Below are 26,034 nucleotides of genomic sequence, written 5' to 3'. Positions count from 1 at the left end.
TACAAACATGACGGGAGGCAGCCTCCTCTTGAAGTGCTCTTAAATAATTGTTTCAGATTTATGTTCTCATTTGATCTTTTGTAAAGGCCTAACTTCTGCTAAAATCTGCAAACTGACTGTAACAAAGTTGATTTTGAATACTGTAATACTGAGAGATGTGAAGTAACAACATGCAAATAAATAAAAATCTTGTAATACTAAATTTCAAAGCATTTTGTTTGCATCTGTAGTCTTACTGTTCCTATTTGTCTTATTTGGTATTTTCTATATGTAACTTCTATATCTTTACTGTAAACATGCAACAACTGACTAGATAGGTGTTAAAACTGTATCAGGATCATTCTTCATTTACACCTTCTTTAATGTCTTATTTTAAGGAAGAAACTGATATAAAAAAAAGCAATGAAGACAGGATTTTAAATACAATATATAGCCCTTCCAGCTAGGCAGATGAGATCATTCTAGATTATAATTATGAATATTCAGCATTCTGTTTATGCAACATTTTGGATCTCTATTTGCCTTGTTCCCCTTATGTATTTCTTAATTTGTTCCTGATTAGCAACAGCTAGATAGCACACTTCTACTTAAGTTTTTGAATAAACTCTTTTGTTTTGCTTTTTTGATTTCAGCTCACCTTAGAAAAGAAGCCTTTAAGGTACCCTAAATGTTACCAGAAAGAGGATTGTTTTTTCATCTTTGAAGTCTCTTATATGGTCTCTATGTTATTTTGAAATTTTCATCTTGAGATTGTTATTGAAGACTTATATTCGTACATACCAAAAACTGTGTAATCACACAGCAGAAGATGATATCTGTTTACCTAACAGTGATCTGATCCATAAAAAACCCATTAATTGAAGTCTACCGGTTCTCTCTGGCTTGATCCTCACTCTTCAGACTTCAAGCAATCCTTTCATAACAGCCTCCATGAAGCAGTTTCCTATTTTTCCCATCTTCATCTTACTAAGCCTATTACAGGAAGAAGAAAACTCTGTTCAACAACAGTATTAGTAACTTCACTAAATTGCTAAAAATATTAGATAGACAGCAGTTACTAGGAAAATACTTAATTTCATATTTGTCCACTTAGATTCTTTCTAATAATGAAGCAAGTTCTACATGACAGACCATAGACTTTAGGACCAGGAACTGCAGGATATTTTCAAGAGTACACAAAAGACTTAAACTTACAAAAACCCTTAACGTCATAAAGGCTTGATTTATATACACCACATACTTTTAACTGTTTAAGAACTTTCCATTTGCTTTCTAGTCCTACAGCTGACAGTGTAGATAGTAACTGTTATAGGTTTAGGCAAGTGCTTCTGTCTTAATTCAGCCTTCTCAAAACACAGGTAATATCTGACATAATAAAATCAAAGCCTCATTAAAAATTAAAGACAATCCTCCCTACGACTACTAGGCATGCATTTCTCCAAGTTACTTGATATTCATATTTAAAATGAAAGTTATGTAACATAAAGGGTAGGTACCTCTCAGTAAGTTTTTTGAAATATTAGTGTATTATAGAACACTGACTTTGTTTAAACCTGCATCAATGAAGACACTTTCTGCCACAAAGGCAGTATGTGGCTCCATTTTAGATCCATTAGAAAAGGAAGCAGGTATTATAGGAAACCTACTAGTTATGTTTTCAAACCTCACTTTAAAAAAAGTATCAAAAGAACAGAGCAATGTGGCAAGATGTTTTAGAAGGAGCACCTTTTGGATGATGTAGACAAAGGGAGAAGTGTCCAGTTCAGAAAGAAGGACAGAGGTAAGCCTTGCTTTTTTTTTTTTTTTTTTCCTTTTCATTTCCTCTTTTTTTAGAGGCTTTTAAAGAAAAAGTCTTTTAGAGACACAGAATGTAGAGAAGAAGGTGGGACTGGAGAAAACAGGAGCACAGACAGGCATAAATTATACACGATCTTAAAAAAAGGAGGAAAAGTTCAAAAGCAGTGACAAAATAACTAATGAAGAAAGAAGCAGCATGGCTGACACTATCAGAGAGTAAGGGTATTAACAATAAGTAAAGAAAAGCACCTTTGAGATAATACAGGGAAAACAATAGCTGACTTTGAACAAGATACAAGTTTGGAACAAAGAGTGAAAGCCTGGTTTGTGTCCAGGTAATGAGAAAGATAACATTTGTCTACAGTGACAATATTCCAAAGACCTAAAGACTTTTCTTATTTGGTTCATTTTCTACAAATTATCTGTCACAAGGCATCATAAAAGAAAAAAGCCCTACAGTTGCTTGTACCTTTCATTTAAAAGTTTAGCTACAAGAAATCACATGATGAATACTAACATTATCAAGTTGCTTCACAGAAATTAGGTCACAAAGCCCATTCTGTGTTGACGCTCTGCAGAAAAACAAATAACCTCTAGCAGCTGATACAAGGCCTTTTCTCTGATTAGTAAGATGAACAGCTATACCAGCTTAACTGCCACAGCTTCTTTCAAATTACTGGAACCAACAAAAAAACGAAAATTTTTTTAATTTAATTCAGTGAACAGCAGGATGTATATTGCATAATTCAGTCACAATTTGTTGGTGTGCATTTAAAACCTTGCACACTGTCTTAGGACTGCTTAATTGTCAGGTGTGGCTTTCATAGACTCGTCAGTAAGATTTTTATCAGGTGTTTCATAATGATACCAAGGTCCATCTCCCCTTGCTCTCATCAGTCTGCGTGCCTCCAACTCCATCAGCCTTTAGAAAAAAGAAAGAAAGAAAAAAAAGCAAGAGTCAATGAACATGTAGGTTGGGTTTTTTTGACGACATCAATGTTTAACAGTAACAGTGCATTGCTGACAACAGCAATGAGTTCAATATCTACATTTATAAATACTACTGAAACATACATAACACCAAAATATGAAGAATTCAACTAGAACATGAAATATTACATCCTTCTATTTCAATTTTTTTCCAGCAAACCATCTCACAAAACAGTAATAAAAGTACTTGCAGGAGTTCTGTCCATTTCTCGCTTAGTAAGGGGTTCCACAGTTGTTGATATAGCGTTCAACCAAAAATAAATAGGTGAGGAAAAAACAGACTTGATCATGATGGTAGATGGACCTACTTTATCTTTAGATGGACCTACTTTATCTTGGTCCCAATAGCAACATTTCATTAAACTCAGACATTCTTCTATTACCACAGTTTACTCTAAGTACGTACAGAATGAACTCAGTGCAACAGCGTCACTGCTGCCCACAAAATTTTCAACAGCAGATAGCAACATGACCAGCCTGGTAAACTGTGTTATTCAGCTACTCAGTTAAGCTATGAGCAGTAGCAGAGGCACAAGAGCTGTCCATTTCCTGATTTACAAACACAGAGTCACAACTTTACAAACGTGAACTGTTTTGAAGAGGTACTGCTGTTTTAAAAGACTGCCCTTGGATTGTTCCAGTTCTGGTAATCTTAATAGTGAGAAAGCAGGGACTACAGATACTGTAACTTTCACATCAGTACCAGGCAGTGCAGCAAACGCTCAGGGTCAAGTGATGCATGAGCAAGCAGGTACATTATGTCAGCATCCAACTCTGCATTTTAAGCAAAATACAATAGTGAACTACAGCATGTATCCTCTTTTAAGATCTTCTCAACTATATACCATACCTCAGTTCAGTTTTCTTTGCTTCAACATCAAGCAGAGCCATGGCTTTCTCATAATTTTTTTCAGGGGGGTCAAGGAGGTAACGAGCTATCCAACGACTTATAGGGTGCTAGCAAATGTAAGAGCATAGATTATTCACATGATTTCCAAGTAAAATGTCATTATACATAAATTGCATGTTCCCAATTCTGAAAATGTGATCAACTCCAAGTACTGCTATTCAAATCATAAGAGTAAAGTTAAAAACATACTCAACTTCTTATATGATCAGAGCCCTAAAAATTTGTATTTCATTTGCTTATTTTGATGCCAAGATAATCTGCAGGAAAATATTCTGTAGCAAAATGAAAAACAAGTTAATGGAAGAGATACAACGTATTTTGGTTTTATTGAAATTAAGTTCCTTAAACTGCCACTGGAATCACAGAAGTGGACTGCAAACCTCTTGCTGTAACCAGTAAGATTTTGAAGTACTGCTTCCACACAGAAGCCATTGCACTGGGAACAAAAGATTACATGAGTTACAACAGTCATAACAGTACTGCTGAATTCAGTCACTTCCCAGCAAAAACAAAGAGCTTGCACCAAGAAGCCAGAGACTCATTTTAAGAAAATAAAATGAAGTGAAGAACCTATGACCTCAAGTTTTCTGGTTATAAAAATCTTCAATTTTACACTTAAAAGCATGAGAGATATTGGACTTTGAAACAATGCTAGCAAATAATACAGAAGTAAGCAATGTCACTTTAAACGCCAGTATCTTCATAGTTGTAGCTCGAGCAAAAAAAGAGGCGGACAAAAAAACTGGATGCCAAGAGTAAAGAGAAATTCTGTTTGTGACTCATGCAGACTGCTCTTACTATTTAGGAATATTACAAAACAATTCTTGGCATATAGCTTCAGCAGTTTTCTTGCATATAATTGCAGATCATTTGCATCTACTTCTGTCAATAAATAGATTTCCTACAGCAATATGCATATTCCATAAAGTTAAATTGTCCAATAATAATTTTGGCAAACTTGCTGTTTTAAGTGATATCACCCTACTCCGATATCCAATTAAGATATGGCCATCCCCATTATCATACTCCACACACTTTCCTCCCCAAACTTATGTTAAGAGGAAGGCTATCTCTAATACAAGTTACACTCACTTTGTAGTATTCCCAGTAATCTGGAACATAACCTTCGGGAATCTCTGCAAGTTCAGCTTCACCTGACAAGGAAAGTAGGGGAGAAATATTTCATACAAGTAATCTTTGAAGTACCACATATTCTGCTTTCCACATAAAAACTAACACTATTTCACATGGAGAGTACTCTGTCCATTTGAACTCTATTCAGAAAAATTGGACTTCTTGTATTTTTTCAGGCACTTCACACTATATGCATCTAGCTCATAGATTTTAAACCACACAACCAAAGGGTGAAATTAGCCATTATACAGAAGAAATAACTAAGATCAAGTCCATAGAAATGCCCATTTAAAATATATGAGTTTAAAGTATGTTTTTCTATAACTTCTCAACTAAATCAATTCAATAGTAACTATTACAGTAACATATTTAAAACAAGAATGCCAGACAGAATTGGTTTTTTGCTAGCTAACAACACATTACAGTGTATGCAGCATTCTTACAGAAGTATGTAAAACCAGATAAGACGACTCCTCATTGGAATACAGCAGAACTGTGTACTAAACATCACTGATGTTCGAAAAACTAGCACAAAAGTATTATGATTATTTTCCATTTGAACTTGCCAGTTTTTAAAAATGCAGAAAGCTTTTACAAAAATCAACAACTACAGAAAAAGAAAGAAACTGGGAATATCCTCTATGTATTTATACAATATTATCGTAACTCTTAGGCCTATTTCATGATCTTCCAAGAAGCAAACCATAGAAGAGCTGGATTTTCTACCCAGCGTGTACAGCTTCCATTTACCCATTTAATAATTTTCACTGTGTACTTACATTAAGCATGACAGAGCACTCACCAATGAAGATGTTCACATATGTTATGAACACTGCCACTGGTATCCCAGTCAAGAATATATAGAATCTCTGCATAGGGCATAAAAAAACAACAAAAAAGAGATTGAGAAATTCAGCAGCCTGACAAAATTAAGACGAAGTTAGTCTGAAAACAACGTAACATAGCCAATAAGGAAGGCTAAGACTTGTACTTGCAGGTGGGATAGGAATGCTGTACATAAGGCTACACTGTTCATGAAAATGAGTTAATTAACAAATGAGAATACAGAAATAGCAATGCTGTATCAGTCCATGGGCCCATTTAGTTCAGCATTCAGTCTTCCAGAGAGGTCAGTCTCTGAAAAAGCAGAGAGCAGTGCTTTCCCTGAATGCTGTCCCAGCATCTTTTGATACCCGGTTTCTGCATTTCATTGTAACACAATATAATGCAACATAAATATAATCACTATCAGCTTTGGTAACTGGGGAAGACAGATAAAGCAAGCTAATTGTTCTAAAACAGTATCAGGTTGGCTTCATAATGGGCTTTATCCAAACCCTGCCTTTTCAGCACTTAACTCAGATCAGGCTTCCTAATTCTAGACCTCTGGTGTTAGTGGACTAGATGACTGCAGGCAAACCCTGTGGTAGAGCAACCTTACTGCGTTAAAAGGGTTACAAGGTCCATTAGGTTGGTTTAAAAAGGAGAACAAACTGGAAGGCATTTGCAAATTATGCAAATGTGCATGCTAATAGAGCATTAATTGATGTACCAAACACAATCTTGACCATTTAACTAATCCTATATCTTTTTGCTTTGTCTGCCCTGATTTTACAGCAATGACAATAAATCATTTAGGAGGAGAACTGGAAGTTCTTGTTTATGTGACTAGCGCCAACCACACTTTAGATGCTGGCACATAAAATAATTATATTTTAGACATTCTTACATGATTTTCAAGCGATTTGTTATGCTAAATCTAGCGTGTATTTTAAACTCACCAACAAGTTCAGAAATCGAGAATCATAAAAACTTGTTGCCTTGATAATAAACATTCTTTTCCCATGGCTGCTATGCCGTACAGGGGCTGAAAAGGAGAAACCAAAGTATTAAGAGTTTTTCCTCTCCCTTCGGCGATTGCCTCCTCCCCGAGGCCGGTCGCCGAAGGGCTCCGCCTCGCCCGAGGCCGCTCCTGCTCCAGCACCACAAGGGCGAAGCCCAACGCAAGGGCCGCGGCTGGGCCTAGGCTCCCGGCTCCCCCCCGAGCCCGGCGGCCACGCAGCCCCCGCCGCCGGCTCCTCACAGCGGCGCCGTCGCCTCCCCTCCGCCCCTCAAGGTCACCTCGCCGCCAGGCCGCCCGCCCCCACCGCCGCGGCCCTACCGACGGTGCCGGGGAGGCGGGCGGCCCCGGAGGGCCAGCGGAGCCGGGCGCCACCGGCCGCACCACCCACAGCCCGCCGAGCCCCCCAGGCAGCTGCTGCCCGCAGCAGCAGGCTCATAGCCGCCATGGCTGAGACTGGCACGGGGGCGTGGCCTGTAAAAACCCTCCCCACAGCGAGGGTGAAACTAGGGGGCGGCCATCTTGGGGCCGGGCAGATAGCCCCGCCTCCTTCCGGCGCCCCGGCGGGAAGCTGCCGAGCATTGTGGGAGGGGCCGCGGGTGTCATGGCGGCCGCCGTGGCGATGGCGGCCCTGTGCCGGCGCTTCACGGGCGCGCTCAGGGTGTCAGGAGCGCTGCAGGCCTCGCCGGCCGCCTGCCTGCCCGGGTAGGCGCCGGAGGGAGCCCGCTGCCTCCGGGGGTGCTGGGGCTGCGGGGACGGGCCCCGCGGAGGCGCTTAGCCCGAGCGCTGCCGGGGCTGCTGCCGGTCGGTGGGACTCCGGAGGGAGAAGCGGTGCGCGCGGCGCTGGCGTTTCCCTGTCAGCCTGGGCCGTAGCGGGGACTGAGCGGGGGGCGGTCGGGCCGTTTACGGCAGCCTCGGCAAGGTAGCCAGGCCCCCCGGGCGAACCAACTCCTGACAAAGCGCAGAAACAGCTTTTCCAGGTGTTTTAGTTTCGAAAACGCTGCTCTGTTGATTTTTGGAAGATTACCGAGTAGTTCATAATGTAACATATCACATAAGCTTAATTAAGAGTCTCCCTGTTTGTATTGCTGCTTTGCAGTCCTTACTTTGTTTTTGCTTGTGACATTTACTTACTTTCATGTTTATACCACAGTTTTACTGTTTTTGATGTTTCATTTCCATCAGCGTAGGAGGGTGTTCCTGTATTGTGTTGCTCAAATTTATTCAAATATTTTTTAAAAAATTTTCAGATTGTTATCTCTGAATACATGTAAATAAATGAGATGAGAAGACATAAAAGAACTGAATCCACATCTTTTGCCCTGAACCCTGCCATTTTTGTGTCTAGGATGATATCTGCTTTTACGAATAGAGAAGACAGGAATGTTTTCATCTAGCTCAATATTATTTTTCCTATCACATATACTTTTTACTTTATTTCTTCTGTAGGTTAATGCTGAACCTGTTCCAAAAGAACCTAGCAAGAGTTGAGCCCCTCCATCATTTGAAGCTTCTGCACACTACTTTGTCTCAGAGAGGTCTGGAGGAGTTTTTTGATGATCCCGAAAACTGGGGAGAAAAAACAGTAAAGTCCGGTGAGCTTTATATAGCTTTTCTGATTGTGTCTTTGAGCTAGTTGTGCTCAGCTGAAGTCTGACCTATTCTTTTGCATTGTAAAAGTATTCATAGCTACATGAAACTTTTTTTTATATATGTTTATTTGTGTGTATTTATGTGCCAACACATCTTTATGTTTGTTAACTTTCTTTTCTTTGTGTATTTTGTGTTTATACAAGCAACTATTATGCAGCAAAAAAATTGGCTGTAAATCACCTGCCTTGCTCTTATGTGATACTAACTCACAGAAGATGATTTTTTTGTTCAAATATACTGTTGAAAAAGAAACTATCTTGTCTTTTTATTTCAGTGTAGGGATTCATCCTGTAACTTTCCCATCTTCATCCTTTTACAAACACAAATGAACAATATATAAGTCATTGCACTGAATATACTTGTATATTCAAAGCAAATTTGAGTATACACAAGGATAGTTTTTCAAGAGGTAATATTTTTAATTAATTAATAGATCCTACTTGTTGAGTTAGCTGGGTCTGCAAAGGAAGTCTATTTTTTCAGAAATAGCAACTAAATTCTGTTAGACTGATACTTTTTCTTTTTTTGCTAACTTTTACAGGAGATGCATGGAATATAAAACAGCTAAGGGGGAAGAGTAGTGAAGATTTGCACAAACTTTGGTAAGTAAGCTTCAGTGAAGTAGCTTCTCATCTTTTGAAGCAGCTCTGCAGATTTTGTGAAAACATGACTGCATTAATCAGTAAATTTAGTCTGCCATACAGCACCACGTGCTTAAATCTGCTTTGGTCTTGGAGCAGCCCAGGTTCTAACACTAGGCGGAATATGAAAGCTGTAATGCAGATGGTAATGTTGTTGTTGAGTCCAGTACAAAGGGTTCAGGTTTGGTACAAAGAGGTTGAATTTGATACTGTAAAATCCTGAGCTTTGGAGTTCTTCGAACTGCAGAAAAAATCTTGGTTGGAAGGGACCTCTGGAGCTCTTCTAGTCCAACCCCCTGTTTCAGGCAGGCTAACCACTGAAAATTAGATCAGGTTGCTCAGGACTGTGTCCATTCAAGTTTTGAAAATCTCTGAGGCTGGAGATTGCACCACCTCTCTAGGCAACCTATGTCATGGCTAAACTAGTACTTAATTATTGCTGTGTGTGTTTTTTTTTTTTTTTTTTTAACTTCTATCTGATTGGTTCCCTTATTGCAACTTATGACTACTATGTCTTGTCCTTTTTTTGTGCCCCTGTAAGAAGAGTCTGGCTCTGTCTTCTCTATAACCTGGTAGTGGAAGACTGCTGTTAACCTCTTCTCCTTCCCCTCTGCCTTCTTTTGTCCAGGTGAAATAAACCCGTCTCCCTCAGCCTCTCCTCATGTCAGGTACCTCAGCCCTGCACTCCCCTCCCCACCTCTGCTAGACTCTCTCCAGTTTCTCAGGATCTTTTTGTCTCTCTCTGTGAAGCTAACAGGTATAGGATATGGGATTATAGGTGGGACAGATGTGCTCTGTCCAGCAGGGTTGTGAGTGAATAATTGCCAATGGATCTAGAAATTATTTTTGAAGTACTACTATGCTTTTTGATCTAGGTATGTCCTACTGAAGGAAAGAAACATGCTTTTAACTTTAGAACAAGAATCAAAGCGACAGCACAGGCCAATGCCAAGTCCAGAACGATTAGAAAAGGTAACTTCTTCATATGAGCTAAAAATGTAACTCTACATAAAATGCTGAGTGAAAGGTGAAACCTTTGCAAGCTTGTTAAAGACCGTTTTTTTAAAGTTATCCTGTTTTGAGTATGAGCATAAACAAATGTTATGCTCAAGCAACACTGTGGGAAAGACATTTCTACTTGTTATGTATGATTGAGTTGTGAAATATTTTACTGCCTTCATTCCCTGAAACTGCCCTTGAGGATTTCTAGAAGCACTTCCTGTTCAAGTTATAACCTTCTCTGTATTCTCATCTTTCACATTTTTCTTTCACATTTTTTTTCAGCTTCCAACTGTTGCCAGCTTTTTGTCTCTGACATTCTCTGTCTTCTCCAAACTTGTGTCCTTTGGTTCTTTGCTAGCCCCTCTTTTGCATCATCATGATTCTGACACTGACTTACTAAATTCTTCCGTCTGTATCTTTACAATTGAAAACTTAGTTTACTTATGAATCCACTGTCATTTCTGTGCTGATGTCTTACAGCTGTAAATCTCCACTCTGACTGTCCAGTTAAATAATCTAGCTCTTTGGACATATATTACATTCTCGGATATCTTGTTATTTATCCAAATTCATTTTGGTAAAACCTGAAATCTACGTTTTTCTTCTGAATTTCTTTCTTTGCTTAATTTGTGTGGCTCTATTTACCATAACATGCATCTGCATGATTTTTATGTCTTCTGAGTCATGCATGCATTTATTTGGCCTCCTAATCTTGTCCATTCATCACTGTACTTATAAATTATGGAAGATCTGGTATAAAACTTTCCTCTAGATCTCCCACTGTATCTTATCACTTATCATAATACTGTTTCTCAACTGTCTTTTGTGATTCCCATCCTGAACAGTATTTTCTGTTTAGTGTCACCTGCACCACCCATGTTCAGCAGCTATGAATCATGGTAGTACTTGTATCGGGAGGGAGTTTTTTTTTTTTTTAAATAGAGGGTTCCAACACTTCATAAGTCAAGTCTGCTGCTTTTTTTTTTTTTTTTTTTTTTTTTTTTTTTTTTTTTTGGACCTCACCCCAAAACAAACAGGCAACCAGTAAGAAGATAAGCAGCAGTTAAATACTATGATTGCACTGAGACAAAAACCAGCAATCGGCTTATTAAAATTAGCTCTGCCAGCTTCCCAGAGGGTTAACGTATTGCTATGTGTAACGTTGCGTTATAGTAATCCTATGAGACAAACTTGCCTAAAAACCTTCAACTCACATGTCATAATTTGGTCAATGCAGCTTTCTAATCAGCTAGCATGGAGACTGTAACCAGCCTCCAAAGCACAAACTAAAATAACTTGTAGCCATCACAGACCATCTGACAGAAGTATGGGTAGCCTATCTTTGCTTTGTTTCTCCTACTTCCTTTCCTCTCCTGCCTCAGAGCTTTCCATACTTTTAGCATCAGCATTATAGCTGGCTTTCAGTCTTAGCTAGCTAGTCTTTAATGAATATTCAGACTGTCAGTTATTTCTTCTGTGTTCTACTTGTAACCTAAGTAGCTTTTTAAAACACCTGTTCTGTAGTATTCTAGTGCACAGTGCTGTACTATCCTACATAGGCCTTACTAAGCTGTTTCACTTAGTCCACAAATGTGAGGTTACTCACGATGGAACTTCTAATATATTTTACCTATGTCTTTCCTGTAAATTTTGTCTAGAAGATCTTCACTTGAGATTTTTTAAGTTGTCAGATTGTATTGCGTTGTCCCATCCTGAAACTACTTCCTATTTTCAGGTAGAAAAATCTATGAAAAGAATAGATTTGGTTGTCAGAGAAAGAGAAGATGCTTTGAGGCTTTTACAAACTGGCCAAGAAAAACCAGTACCTGGCGAGTGGAGACAGGACTTCTTAGGACGCACCTACTGGTATGGAAAAGAGAGTTTTTGTTTTATATGTTCAAAGTTTTCTTGTGGTATTTCTCTTTACAAGAAAAAAACATCCTTCTGATCTAGTCAGGAAAGGATGCATGTAAAAGGAAGCATGTTTACTAGTCAGCTTTCAGGTGCTTTTTGGTATGTTATGTTGCTGTAGCTGTTGATAAATAATTCTGTCACTAAACTCCACCCTTAAAGATAACAAGGCTAGTTCCATGAAAATAATACAGTTTCTATATTGAGAGGATGAACCACAGAGTATTGTTCAGCTTCAACTGTCTTGGAGGTTCCTAGTTTAAGGTAATATCCACATACTGAGGGACAGCTGTTGTGACTGCATCTCCCAGTGTATTGAATGAGATGATATATAAGTATATGTTGGAATTTCCTACTAGTCTTGGCAGACACTTAATTTTCTTAAGTTTAACTTTCTACCTTAAAACTATTTAATGTCCAGATACTTTCAGTAATCTGTAATTTCAGGTGGTGACACTGGCAGGAACTGCTATGTCATTAGTGTTTTACCCTCATTGTATTGGCATTTGAAGCAGCGCTTATGCAATTTAGCTCTGCAGTAAAACTGTAGATAACAAAAGGTCACACGTTATTGTAATGATGAATTTTGAATACTTTGTTTATCCATAAAATATAAATCAATAACTCAAATATACTAACTACTGGATTTATATCGCTGTACGTAAGGCTTCTGCGCATCTTTTCACTTGGAAACAGTGCCCACAAAGGAGGGTTTGCCCATTTATTTAAAAGTCCAGCCCCTAGTTAAAGCAGTGGGTGAGTGGGCACCACACAGAACGGTCTCTACGCACATACGGATACTCTGTAGTACACATATAGTAGGTATGGCAATCTGGATGCATTGGAGACTGTAGGTAAGCCTGTACAAGCCATCTGTGCAGCCCATATGCAAGGGAAATCCCAAACAGAAATAATGGAGTCTTATATTTAGAGGGAACGTATTCTGTTGCTCAAGCAGTTTTGCACTTGACATGATACTCAAACACTGATATTAAAAAACTAGTAGAAAAAAGGTCTCTTCACAGATCAGTTTGCTCACAGCTTTTGAAAATTAATTATTTCTTACGAAGGAATAACTTCCAAAAATATAAACGCAAAGAATCACTATCCATGTTGTGCCATCTCTTTAAAGTGAGATGACTTTTTCCAGAAAGGCGCTGACCTACAGATGAGATGTACACAGTTATAAATCAAGCCAAAAGTGGAACTGAGAGTAAACGCCCAAATACAAATTCTGTGACCTGCTGATCAGACCACTTGATCTTCCTACAGTAACCAAGCAGAAGTCTGGTAGAATCCAAGAATGAAGATGCACCGTATACATTGTGTAATCAATTTCATTTATCTTTAACAGGTATACTTATAAGGAGTGGCCAATACCATGGTACTTGAACAGAAAATACAAAAAAAGGAAATTCTTTTACTTACCTCATGTAAATCACTTCATCAGGTAAAAAGAACCTTTTCACGACATTGAAATTATTTTCTGATCCATTCCTCCATCATCCTCCTTCCACTTTGCAAGGAAAAAATAACAATAGTCTAGTTTTTACAGCTAGTAGACTGAAAACATAGCTTTAATAATCACAATGCCTGTTTCCTAGAAAGTTTGCCAAAGGGTTCAAAAGTTAAACAAAAGGGGCAGAGGCTAAAGATCTGGAGACTTGCTGTGTTTCTTTTTCCTGTTCCCATCTTAGTTGGGAAGAGATCTAGCTATCACGTTGGTACTGTAAAAGTAATTTTACATGGGAAGCACCTAAGATCCTCCCAAAGCCTATAATTTCTGTAGCATTCAAAAACAGAAGAGTATTCTGTTTTGCAGGCAAAAAACACTTCTGCTTATGAAAAGCAAATTAACTCTAAAATGAACAGTCACTAGAAGCCTCTATTTGATTAGGGGTGTGAAACCACTGTTTACCCCTACAATCCTCCCCAGTTCCCTCCTCGTCAAATGACCTCCTAGCTTGCCTCAGACTCCTCCACCTCTCCCTTGATGTCCTGTTTCCTCATGCAGCCTTCAGGACTCTAATCTCTGCTCCTTCCTCTTTTTTTCCCCTTTCCCCATGTTCACCTAGTGTGACTGCAGCCATTTACCATTGACTGCTAAATCTGTATGGATCCTCCTTTGAAGTCCTCATTCCAAGCCCTTTCAAGTAAAATATCTGAGAGCATAGCTGATAGATAAATGGTATCTCTAATAAGCTCAGTTTGACAAAATTGAAGTAGAATATCACATACTATGTGGATAAAATAAACGAGAAAAAAACTAAGCTATCTAGGAACTAACCACACTAATGTCTTTATTTCAGGCTCAGACTTGAAAAAAACTTACGTAGAAGGGCAAGAAGGCAAAATCTAGAGAAGAAGAAGCAGATTCTTTTAGAAAAGAAGTTTCCTCACCTTGCTGTGAAGTCTCAGAGCCAGTAAGCTGCTGGCAGAGCACAGCAGCCACTTGTTTTACTGTGACTCAAAGGTGAAAATAAAGTTCTGAAACCAGTGAACAAGTTGACTGAGCTTTCCTGAGAGTATCCATCTTTTTATTATCTCATGAAGTTTGACCAAAATTAAATTGTGATCTGGAATTAAAGAGCAGTTTTGGAACATGCATCAAAAATTGATCCTAACAGTTGCTTCTAAAAGTATTTGAAAATTGACAAATTAAAAAATGAAAGTGAAGCATAATTAACAGTAAAAGGCAACAGTTGCCTGCCAAATGAAAGTATAAAACATAGGGATATTTACCCCATTTAGTTTGAACAACTGTGCATTAAAACTAGACAGAAAACAAGATGCACATCTAAAGGTCACAGACTATATACTGTTTCCAGGTCTATCAGCTATAGGCATGTCACTTAAGTTATGCTTTCTAAATGCACAGGGCAATATGCTATAGTAAATGAACTTCAGCATGTTACAAGAACTCTTGCCCTACTTTGGCTTGTTAGAAAGTATCAAGTATTTGGCATGTGAGCTTTTAACAAGGGAGTCTATATACCTAGATTTCTAGATACCTATGACAAATTCAGACATTTGTACAATGTTCTTCACTGCGTACAAGTGTTTGTAGTAATTTCACAGAAGCTTATCAGTCTTAAGGTAGAAAAGTAAAAACTCTTACTGAGCACTATATGATTTGATGGTAAATATTCTTCACAAAAGCTTTTACCTTCAAATGGAATTTAGAATAAAGTCTCCTTTTAAACAAATACTAGTCTTTCAGGTAGCAAAAGTGCTGTGCAATGTAATCTGATAAAACAGTGGAAACTCAAAGGGAATCATATAACTGCACCTACCCTTCAGATATTCCTTTGCAGCACACCCACTTCATAAACAGCAAATACTCTCTTTAGAGAGGTAAGAAAAAACCTATCACATATTTTGCTCTAGCTATGCTGCTAGAGCATTCATGGATTTTATTATCATACTGTAATTCTTTTAAGAAGATACATACAGAAGATAAAAGCTATAGACATAATGAACCCTATGCCTGACACAGAAGGAAAAATTAAAATGCATAATTGATTCAGGAAGAGAAGCTCCCCTAAAAGCCTTCTTTACCTCCTCTCATTTAGCTACAAATTGTTAAATTAATCTTAGTATTTCACTGATGCCAGAATAACTTAATGAAACATTACACACTTCTGATGTATTCCTTCAGTTGGCTGGTAAAACTTAAGATAAAAGCGTCATTGACTTTCCACTAGCCCAGCTTTCTTTTATGTTCTGCTTGAATGCAAACTAGACTAAGCCTTCTTCTATTATGATGACTATAGTTGGTGATTGTGTCACTAGTAGTAGCCCACTTCAGTTTGCCTCATTTTACGAAAAATGTGTTTTGGCAGCAGCTTTGGAAGCCTGGAGCAAACAACTTTGAATCAAGAACAAAGTAATGGTCATCACGGTATCACAAAAGCAGACTGTTTCGATAAATTATTTTATTGTTTAGAGGTAATGCATAACTATTTTCAAGGAAAGAGTCCACCATTATTAACCAAGGAGTCTTTTAGGGTACCCAGAACTTAGCAGTACTGTTTACATTTTAACAGTTATATGCTATTTGGTTTTCCAAAGCTTTTAAGATAGATAACTTAAAACTTAGGTTTTGAGCAAAAACTTAATTGTGTCCCAACACAGAACATCACACAGTTGTAAAATAAAGTAAGATTAACAGCAACATAAAGCTGGATCCTGACAGCCAGTTCCTGCTGAAGAAAACCCTCCTACTTCCTCTGCCCCTGAGTGCACACTCCCTTTGCAACATACAGGCACTTACTACCCTGCTACGAGCCAGTTGAGGGAGCTAAACCAGCAAGAAACAAGTAGGAACTGCCCCTTTCAGTTAACAGCTAGCTGCAAAATGTCAAGCCACATCCTGAGGTCTTCTATGACTGTTCTCCTGGCTTTGGAGAGGCAATTTGCTGCCTCAACTTCCCTGTCTCTGAAGTGATGCTTCTCACCTACGTTACAAAGGCATTCAGCATATTATATACATTCTTACAAATCAGGTGGAAAGTATTAACTGTTTACCAAAATGAAATTGCTCCATAACAGAACAATTAAACCAGTGTATAATATAACATTCTCTAACTGGAATGTAACATTTTCATTAGAGTTTACACTGAACTGAGTCACCCATAGCAGATTAGAAAACACAGAAATACTTTCCATTTTTAAAACAAATAACTGTTTCTCTGCAAGTACTCACAAAACTGCTCAAATGTGAAAGCCAGTTTTATTTAAGAGGGAAATAAGAGCAATTTAAGGCCAAAGTATCAGCAAGGAAGACTAATATGTGAAAGTAGGCAAGAGATTTTTAATAAATCTGATGCACAGGCATTTGCAAGGTTATGCCTCTATCTATTAGCTAACCTGTAAAGCTGTTCACAGGAAAAGATATTAGAGAAAATAGACATTTATACAAAATTATAAAAATGCTTGTTATATGAATTATTGCTTTACAAGGGATGTAAACATCCTTTTTCTATGATAGTACCAATTAGGTCTCTCAAAATTTCTAGTTAGTTAAAAATGGAACTTCAATTATGCAAAAAACCCAATATAAAATTTCTACAAAAGAGTCCATCCCATTCCTGAGTATGCTAAAGCTATAAAACAGAAGGAGTGATGGGGAGACAGCAGTTTTCACAGTAAAAAGTTTAAGGGCATTTTCTTTCTACACACTGTTTCCCTCCTTCTTCATATTCTTGTTTAGAAATCCACATCTGTTGAAAAGTACCCTACAAAAACAAAAAAAAGAAAAGAAAACAAATTAAGGCTAAGTAAAACATGATTAGCTTTTCGTAGGAGGAACAAGTCTTTACATTAAAGGACTTTATTAAGAGGATTTGACTCCTGCTTAAGTATGCTTTCCTCTGTCTTTTATATTGCTAGTGATTAAACTGAAGTTGGGAAGTTGCAGCACCAAAAGCTGATTTCAGTCTCCCTTTCAAAATACTGCAAAATGAATCTCCACAAACCACTGAAATGCTTGGTAACTTGTACTGTTAAGCTCGGGGATATGATGCAGAAACAAGTCTGCAAATTCCATGATATGCAGCATGTTACCCCTACACATCTTATTTCAAGCCTGTACACTGCCCATTAAAGACACAAGACAACAAATAATTAGTTTTTGGATTTAAACTCACGTTGGCTTGTTTTTTTAAATAGATTTACCTCAGCACAACCACAGACAGGATAGTGACTGCTGCAGTAGCACAAACTCTTCAGTTCACACACACATGGGATTAACTTTTTGGGCATCAATTGCTGCTTAGCATAGCAACATAGTAGCATAGATTTACTAACCAAAGAAGCCAAAATGGAACCACCAATCCATGAACTGAACCTCCGCTCCACTGTCGTGTTGTTTGCTATCAATTTCAGGCGCATGCTCTGAATAGAAAAGAGTATTAAAAAAACGAAAACAAAACAAAACAACCACAGTCAGATAAAAATTGCAGGCTGGAGCCCTTTAAGAGCCTGAGAAGGACAGCACAAATAACTTGGTGTGTATATACCAACATGCAAGTGAAAAAGACCTATTTTATTACCTTTGCAATAGTGCTCACCAGCTCTGTATTTAGAATTCAGTAATGGCCATACATGAACAGTAAACCGAACTATATGTGGCCTTTTATCTTCTCTACTAACAGGGACCAGCAACAAATGCTTAAGGCTATGAATTAGGCAGGTAAGCAATCCTACAATAAGAGCAATCCTACTCACAGCATATACAGTTATCTCTAGCAGAGGAGTACCTGAAGTGTACACTAGGACTAAAATGTTTAATATTGTTGAACTTAATTCATCCAGTCCCTTTTTGAACCTATTCATTCTTTTTCTTTTGAAATACCTTGTAGCAATGAATTATATGATTTAAACATATATTGTATTTCTACTGATAGATAATTTCAGTGGATTCTCCCTCATCTATTTTAAGAAGCAGTGAATAATTGTACCTTTCTCAGCCTTTCATAACATTTATGATTTGAAGAGTCCCCATAAGTTGAACATTTTTATTGAATATGGGAATTCAAGAAATGTATTTTATACCAAGGCAAGTTCTCAAGAATACTCTGTAATGGTATTAATACTTTCTTTGACACTGAGTACTTTAAAAATTACAAGTATATTAAATCACCAGTTTTCTATCTATGAGTAGGATGTGTTGCCTGTAGAATCCAAGAAGAACAACTCCTGTTACAAAGTGACAGGAGCTCAAGCAGAATGACTAAATGTGCCTCAAGTTAGTCAGCAACACTCCAGGAGAGAGGCCATCAAGGGAAGTAGTGACAATTGCTTAGGTTCAGTTACAGAACTTAGAATCACAGCCTGAAAGCAGGAATGGAGAAGTAGTTCAGTAGGACTTGTGAAAGAAGTATTCTTCTTTTCTCTAGAAAGGTGGGAGATTTCTCCCCCCCCCGAAATCTGGGCAGCTATTGGGTTCCTAATGAAGTTAAAGCTACAGTACGTGCCTATATATTTATACAGCAGAAAAGCAAAATGATGAGTAACTCAAAGCAGCAATTTTATAAGTTGTTTTACCGGTGGAGTTTTCTGAGACAGCTCTCTGTTCAATCTGTCTGTAAAACTCTGTATTAGAGTGTTTCCACCTGCTACGATCACACTGCCATAGAGGCCCTAAAAAGAGAATAGTAACTCACAGTATTAACTCTGAAACCACTTTGGAAACAATTGTTTCACAGAACAGAGAAGAATGCCACATAAGTACATGCAATCAACAGCAATAATACATCATGTGATGCCCACAGTATTATCTCTACCAATCTAATTAATTTTTTTATTACATAAAATATTTCAAGAGAACTTTAATATTAAACTATACAAGGAAGACAGAGGCAGTATGATTACGGATTCTCTACCATGGAGAACCTTGCGTCCACAGACACCTCTTACATCCTAAACTGTTGGTTCCCTTACAGCTGGATTTTCCAACCACATAGGAAAAAGAACCCAACAGCACTGCAACAGTTTGCCATCTAATACTGCAGTTGGCAAACACAAATCATGGCCTAGCTTATTCAGCCGGCCTAACACCCTAGTTAAGGGGCAAAATTCTTGAACCAGCTCCTACGCAGACTATCATATCTGAATCTATCCAAATTCACACCTGAGAAAGTGAGAGCATAGTTTTAAGAAGAGAAACTTTTCCTTTAAAACCTCTCTACTGCTACTCTCCCTCAAGAAGTCAGGTACAATTAGTTATCTTTAGAAAGTACATCTATCAGCCTCAAAAATCTGAGGATAACAGTCGAAGTTGTGAACATAAAATGATTATCTGAATGCAATCCAATGCACATTATGTAGTGCCAGCTATAAAACCTGGACATTAACTATTCACATATAGGTAGAGACACTGAGTATAAGTTAGAAAACATAATTCAGGATTTTGTAGGACAGAAACAGTAATCCTACATGTTCTTGTATACAACTATGCAATACTTAAGGAATTAGTCTAACAAATTTATCTTTATCCTAGAAAGTCCACATTCTTCAGCAAAAATGTTCTAGCCAAAAAAAAATCATTTCAGCACAAAAATATCAATGCCTGAAATAATACATCTGACTAACACTTACCGGCCTGATGTCTATATCGCACATTCCAACGCTTGTTGTGACAACGTGGCTCACGCCCAACATCGTGTTACCAGATAAACCCTAAAATAAAATTAGTAATCTGCATGTCATTGCTTCAAAAGAGGAAGGCACATTATAGCTCGAATGAATGAGTATTATTTACTAAAGAGGGAGCTAAACATTTTTCAGGGAGAGGGGGAAGAAAAAGAAAATCCTTGTTTCCTATTCAGCTCATCACCACACGTTTCAAACTACATTTCCTCCTTTGGTACCCCAACTCTAATACAACACCACAGGTAAATCCAATGCCCAAGAGAGCCACACAGTGTAAATATACAGTACACATACAAAGCAGGAAATTGAGAACATTGTACAAAAAGAAGCCATGTGATAAACTACTGATTTAAAGCCTTCATATTATTATTACATATCATAGTTGTTTTACCTTTACATTGGAAGGGTCAAATAATCCCTCAGGAATTTTTAGACGCTCAGCACCAAAGTCACAGTTATAGCCATTGGGAAACTCATAATGAACTGTTGGCATCTGTGCTGCTACCCTGGAACATTAGTCAGAAAGTAACGCACTAAAATACAGTGTAAATAGTATGGTAAGTTATCTAAGTAGCATTATAAACTAAGTTTTCTAAGAGAATATTGTGATTGATATGACTTATACCTTTGATAGTATTGACTGTGATGTGATCTCATGCATCTTGGAATATCAAATAAAAACCGATCACCTGGATGTATATTGTATTCTTACTTCCAGAAATAAGCAAAGTTTATCTAATAACCTTCCTCTGTAATAAAGCCACCCAACAGCACATGCACAACTCACGATTAATTTTACAAGGAGCAAAATAAAGTGACGTACTGTTCATCATAGGTTGAATCTGACACTTGGAGGACAGAAGCTTGGAAGTCCTGAATGACACACTACGGAGATAAGAATGATATTGTTATGAAGAATTTAAGTCTATTAAGTCTATGAAGGCTATAAGTCTATAACTTAATATAAATTATGGAACTGACCCTGTCTAAGAGTTTTCTAGGTCTTGGAGAGGAAAACATGATATCTTTGCAAACAAAGCTTCTTTACGGGACACCTAAGCAGGTGTTTGAAAGCAGGAGAAAGGATCTACTTACATTACACATGTAGTTGTGCCAAGACCTCGTGACTTGGGGTAACTTCTCTTTTCTTTTCCAATTTGCTGGTGATCCCTCACGAACTGCCTCCTGAGATGGCAGGAAATATGAATGTCAGTTAACCACTGAAGCCCTCCCCCCACAAACACACACTTAAAATTACTTTCCCACCTTTGAGGCAATCATGTATGGAGGAATTATCTCTATGTTCATTTCCTGAAACAGTTCTCGGCACTGCATAGTAATAAAATCTCCTGCAAGTGGTGATTTCACAATACCTAAAAGACAGAAAAAGAAAAATATCTGAAACATACTGAAGTCACAGAAAAAATTCTCCCAACAAGCTATTTGTCAGAGAACACAGGTTATTTCCTATTTAAGAGAACACACACATATTTAAAAACAGTAATAAAACTGTTAAAAAAAAAAAGTAAGAAAGCTAACTCATCTTTAACACTGCAATGTTATTATCCATGAAAATCTTTTACCTTGCTGAAGTACATATCCATCATGCACTGGAATAGCAGTGGTGTGCGTTGCTCCGCTATCCAAAATGAGACCTGTGGATCGCCCATTAGCAAAACTAGCCAAAATGATTAAGGAAAATATTTTAATTTTCACCTTGGAAAAGATGCTGTCATAAAATTTGAGTACAACTAGAAACAAGGACCCCAGTGTTTTACTCCTTAGCTTTACAAATGGACTTGCCAGTTTCTGGTGTGCATTTTCTTTCTACAAAAGAGTACATAACCTTGCAGAGAGAACAGCATTTACCTTCTATCTGTAAACTAACTTGAGCTCTGGACATAAAAAGGTGACAACTCAAGTTAATACAGCAAGCTCCAATAGTGCAACAAGCTCCAAGTACATCCAACTCACTTAGTTTCTGAAGCTGAAAACTTGTTAGTCTAAAACAACTGCAAATTTCCACTTAAGGCTATGGGAACTTCAAACTCTATTTATTGTATTTAGCAGTCAGGACAACACCATTTCAGATGTGTAATATTCTTACCCATGCTGTACAATGAAAAAAGACACTGCCTCCAAGGAAAACAGTCAGACTGAGAGGACTTCAAAACTGAGCTCTAAGTTAAAGTTCAGAAATGGGAATTGTTTACTTCCTCTCTAGATGTTTATGGAAATGTTAATTTGAAAGAAAATGGTTAGATATGTTTTTATACTAGGAATTACCTAGAATAAGCTTACCATATTTTCTTGGGGGAAAAAAAAATAAATAAAAAAATTGGCTCAACATTACAAAGGATACGCTGTTAGAACAGCAGTTTTACATAAGAAAAAAGCAGGGATGTTGTAGTGTTCAAACATCAGTTCAGTCAGTTTTTCACGCTTTGCTCTAGTATTCCACTAGAAGAAAGAAAAAGAAAAAACACAAATAAGTGATCAAAATGAAGATCTTTATCCCGAGGATCATTAGAGCATGCTCAAGGAATGCTATCAAAATAAAAAGAAATAGTTACAATTAATAGAACCATGATTTCAAATCATATCAAAATTCTACACAGACAGATTGGTAGAATTTTACTTTCTTAGAACCTTTGCCATTCCAACTCTATTACAAAAAGATAAATATTTATCTATTACATAAAATTAAAGGAATAGCAACTTAAAAATACAGGAAGACTTCTGATAAGCAAGGGTAAAAGAGACACTGGAAGAGCTCTAGAAGTATGAAGGAATCTTTATTATAACTGTAAAGTTGTGTATCAGTCTCTCAAAGAACTCTAAAACAAGTAACACACCTGTTTTACAGTGGAAAGATACATGAAATAACTTTCCTGGTTGAAAGAAAAATAAATCCAAATTTTCCTGTTTTCAAGGTACCTTTCTACAGTTCTACTGTACTTGTGACTAAGCAAGGATATCTCAAATATTCAGCACACGACTGAAAAATCAAAGTCTTTTTTTCTATGCCAATAATTTAAAGTAAGATTAGTTCTGTGAGGGGAATTCTAATGGAAACCTCTACTGAGAGCCATCAAACAGGCATTAATCATTTCAAATTCATCCATACTCCAGCAAAGTACAACCACCTTCTCAGATGGTGCATGGAAATCATGGTGGGAGCCGGTGTTGGTTTTGTTTTTAGCTACATTAGCAAGACCAAGGGACTGAAACCAAGAATTCATCTCAAGAACACCAGCCTGCTACAATTGAACAAAAAGTGATAAAGAAAATCCTACTCAAATATTTCATTAAAGAAGGACAAAACCACAGTATGGCATGTTAACATTTTGTATTCAGATGTTAAGATCTTTCCTTTGAATGCTGGCCACAATAACATGTGAGAATTTCTATCTTTTTTTTTTTTTTTTTTTTTTAAAGAAATTTGTAATCATCCACTTCGCTTACATTACAAGGCCATTTACAGAAATGGAGAGAGGCAAATTAAAATTTCTTCATTATAAATATTCTTCTCTGTCACATAATAGTAGTTGGCAAGCTAAAGGCAGTGAGAGATTTCCAATGGCACTTTACTAAGTATAACTTTATTGTCCTAACATTTTTTTCATTTTTATTCCAGGGAATAAAGTGAAACTTCTTTTATTTTTTGCTTCTTTTCAATAAATTAAAAACAACAGTACACAGTAAATACTTTCTATGACATGGCATGGGAACTATTTCAAATCAGGGGTTTTTTTAGGCATTTTTCTTAAAAAGATTACATTCCACAATCTGGAAAAGTACTTTAAAATTGTTACTTCCTCAGTTAAGTTTTCACACTCGTAATCTAAAGGCCAGTATCACATTTGTTCAAGACATGCTTGTAAACTCAGCTAAAAGATGCAGTTCAGACTTTTCAAGAATGCAAAGTTGCTTTTACTCACTGGTGCTTCAGACATTAGAACAGGATGCAAACTTGCTTCAGATTTAATATGCATCTTGTATGTGTGATCCAGAATTGCCTGGAAACTATCCCAGTCTTCAACTGTAATAACATTGAAGCAAGCAGATTAGTTTACTTCGAAGTTTTGTTCCACTTCACGTATACATAAAGGTTCTGAGGTTTCTTTTTTGCTAGAACTCTTTAGTCCACAGCTATGCTCAGAAGACTTAAACCTCCTTTAACAGCTTTCCAACTTCTATTCCTCTGTAAGTATCATGATCATAACATATTAAAAGCTATGCTAAAAACCTATCAACATCATAAACCAGCTACGCTTTATTCAAGTAGTGTATCAGATATCTGTTTTTACAATTTATAGCCTCATACAGAAATAAGCTTCCAATCTATTTCCATAAATTACCTCTTTCTTATTTGGTGGCTTGGATTTAAATTTTGGTAAAAGAAGAAAGAACTCTACAAGCCTTCCCTTTTATCAGGCAAATGATCACTGTCACATCAAAATTTGTTTAGGGAAAGCAGATTCTTTGCTTTTAGGTCCTGTTCTCCAAACTCCCAAAAGAAAAATACTTAAGCATATAACAACTTCTTATACGAAACCTATGATTTTTTGCAGCCTAAGTAATGCTATTTTAAGAACAGATAGAAAAAGACAGAGCACCATACTCATTCCATTTTTTAAGGGTGAAATGGCCTCCATATTTTCCCGTGGAACTCTCAGGGCATTGGTGTCGATGTAATAAGTTGGGCCGCCTTGTTTGCCTTTGTCACCATCTATCTCCATCAAAGTGCTGCCATTGTCCCTTTCTAGCACCACACCAATAGCTGTTGGAAAATCAACCTGTGAGGCAAAAGGTAAACAGTTCATGATGATTATTCATGTTTGGGGAGGACTGCTTGTAAAATTCAGGTCTTTCATTATACAATATGGTAAAAATAAAACCCCCAAATATTCCAGAAACTTGTCAACTAATATGGTTGGTATTGTAACAAGTTCTAAGGTAAGATCTAATTTTTGTGTTATATTTCAATCACACAGATTCTCACCTTTGGACAGTCTTCACCCGCATAGCCTGCTCTGACTGTGTATGAGCCGATGTCAAATACAAGAGCCCCAACTTCATCTGTAAACATTGTTAATACAGAGGTAGTCAGTAGTTATTACACTCCATTACAAGCCTGACCGACTTTTCCCTGCCCATTTGGCTGGACAGAAAGAAGAGCAGATCAAGGCATATTTCCAACGCAGGGAGAAACTTCTCTGCTCAGAATTCAAGTTACTGGAGGGCAGTTACAAGACTGCCAGCAGGCTCTAACCAGGACGATACAGTAACTCGCTCTGGCGCCAGTAAAAACGGTCACTTTAATGGGAGAGAGAAAATGCGGCTGCATGTGAATAGGTTATAAGGAGAGTTTTCAAAAAGCGCTGGGAAGAGGCCCACGACGCTACGTCTGCCCAGGCCGCCCGAGCGGCGCTGGCTCCGCCCGCGGCCCGGCTCGCCCGAGCACGAAGCACCTCGGCGAAGCGGCCCCGCGAGGGATATAAACAAGGCCTTCAGCCTCCTCCTCCTCGTCGTCCCGCACGCTGGCGCCGCGCAGACGGAGGGGCCGGAAGGGCTCAGCCCCGCCGCGGGGGAGGCGGGAAGCGGCGCGCGGGGCGGGGGGGGGCGGGGAGGCTCGCACGCGCCGTCGCCTCACGGGACGGCGCCGAGCTCAGCGGTCGCGGGGGGGAGGGGGGGCGGGGCGGGCAACCGAAGCGGCGCCGGACTCACCCCCGCCGTACACGCCGCCGCTCATGGCTGCCGCCGGGCCCGCGCCGCGCTCCCCGGGCCCGCTGTGCGCCGCCGCCGCGCCGGCTTCCTCGGCGATCCGGCAACAATAGCGCCTTCGCCCCTCTGGCTCCCGGCAGGCTCAGCCTAACCTGCAGGCCCGCCGCCTTCCCGCCAATGGGCAGCGCGACACCGCCCCGCCCGACGGCTGCCAGCGGAGGACGGCCAATCGAGGCCGGAGGGAGGCGGGGCCAGGGCGCGGAGAGCCAATCGTG

General features: G+C 38.4%; 3 protein-coding genes across 3 annotated transcripts; 1 reads left to right on the top strand and 2 right to left on the bottom strand.

The window, feature by feature from the left end:
- Nucleotides 1–2,487: 2,487 nt before the first annotated feature.
- On the bottom strand, nucleotides 2,488–7,167 carry NDUFB5 (NADH:ubiquinone oxidoreductase subunit B5). The gene is made up of 6 exons (XM_026094848.2): nucleotides 6,993–7,167; nucleotides 6,613–6,698; nucleotides 5,634–5,700; nucleotides 4,790–4,851; nucleotides 3,638–3,744; nucleotides 2,488–2,719 (listed from the first exon to the last, which is right to left on the bottom strand). The coding sequence occupies exons 1-6, from the start codon at nucleotides 7,117–7,119 to the stop codon at nucleotides 2,599–2,601; spliced, it is 570 nt and encodes a 189-aa protein (XP_025950633.2). The 5' UTR covers nucleotides 7,120–7,167; the 3' UTR covers nucleotides 2,488–2,598.
- Nucleotides 7,168–7,225: 58 nt separating this feature from the next.
- On the top strand, nucleotides 7,226–17,116 carry MRPL47 (mitochondrial ribosomal protein L47). The gene is made up of 7 exons (XM_026113538.2): nucleotides 7,226–7,376; nucleotides 8,121–8,266; nucleotides 8,866–8,926; nucleotides 9,841–9,937; nucleotides 11,703–11,833; nucleotides 13,233–13,328; nucleotides 14,188–17,116. The coding sequence occupies exons 1-7, from the start codon at nucleotides 7,276–7,278 to the stop codon at nucleotides 14,303–14,305; spliced, it is 750 nt and encodes a 249-aa protein (XP_025969323.2). The 5' UTR covers nucleotides 7,226–7,275; the 3' UTR covers nucleotides 14,306–17,116.
- Nucleotides 15,799–25,958, bottom strand: ACTL6A (actin like 6A). The gene is made up of 14 exons (XM_064516643.1): nucleotides 25,763–25,958; nucleotides 25,038–25,114; nucleotides 24,657–24,831; nucleotides 23,974–24,074; nucleotides 22,395–22,492; nucleotides 21,616–21,710; nucleotides 21,299–21,405; nucleotides 21,128–21,217; nucleotides 20,856–20,917; nucleotides 20,424–20,538; nucleotides 19,979–20,059; nucleotides 18,926–19,021; nucleotides 17,687–17,773; nucleotides 15,799–17,115 (listed from the first exon to the last, which is right to left on the bottom strand). Exons 1-14 carry the CDS (start codon nucleotides 25,785–25,787, stop codon nucleotides 17,035–17,037), a joined length of 1,290 nt encoding a protein of 429 aa, XP_064372713.1. The 5' UTR covers nucleotides 25,788–25,958; the 3' UTR covers nucleotides 15,799–17,034.
- Between the last annotated feature and the right edge of the window lie 76 nt (nucleotides 25,959–26,034).

Source organism: Dromaius novaehollandiae, chromosome 9 (assembly GCF_036370855.1).
Source record: "Dromaius novaehollandiae isolate bDroNov1 chromosome 9, bDroNov1.hap1, whole genome shotgun sequence".
NCBI lineage: Eukaryota > Metazoa > Chordata > Aves > Casuariiformes > Dromaiidae > Dromaius > Dromaius novaehollandiae.
Note: the sequence above shows the minus strand (reverse complement) of the source record. Positions and strands in the feature narration are given on the sequence as shown.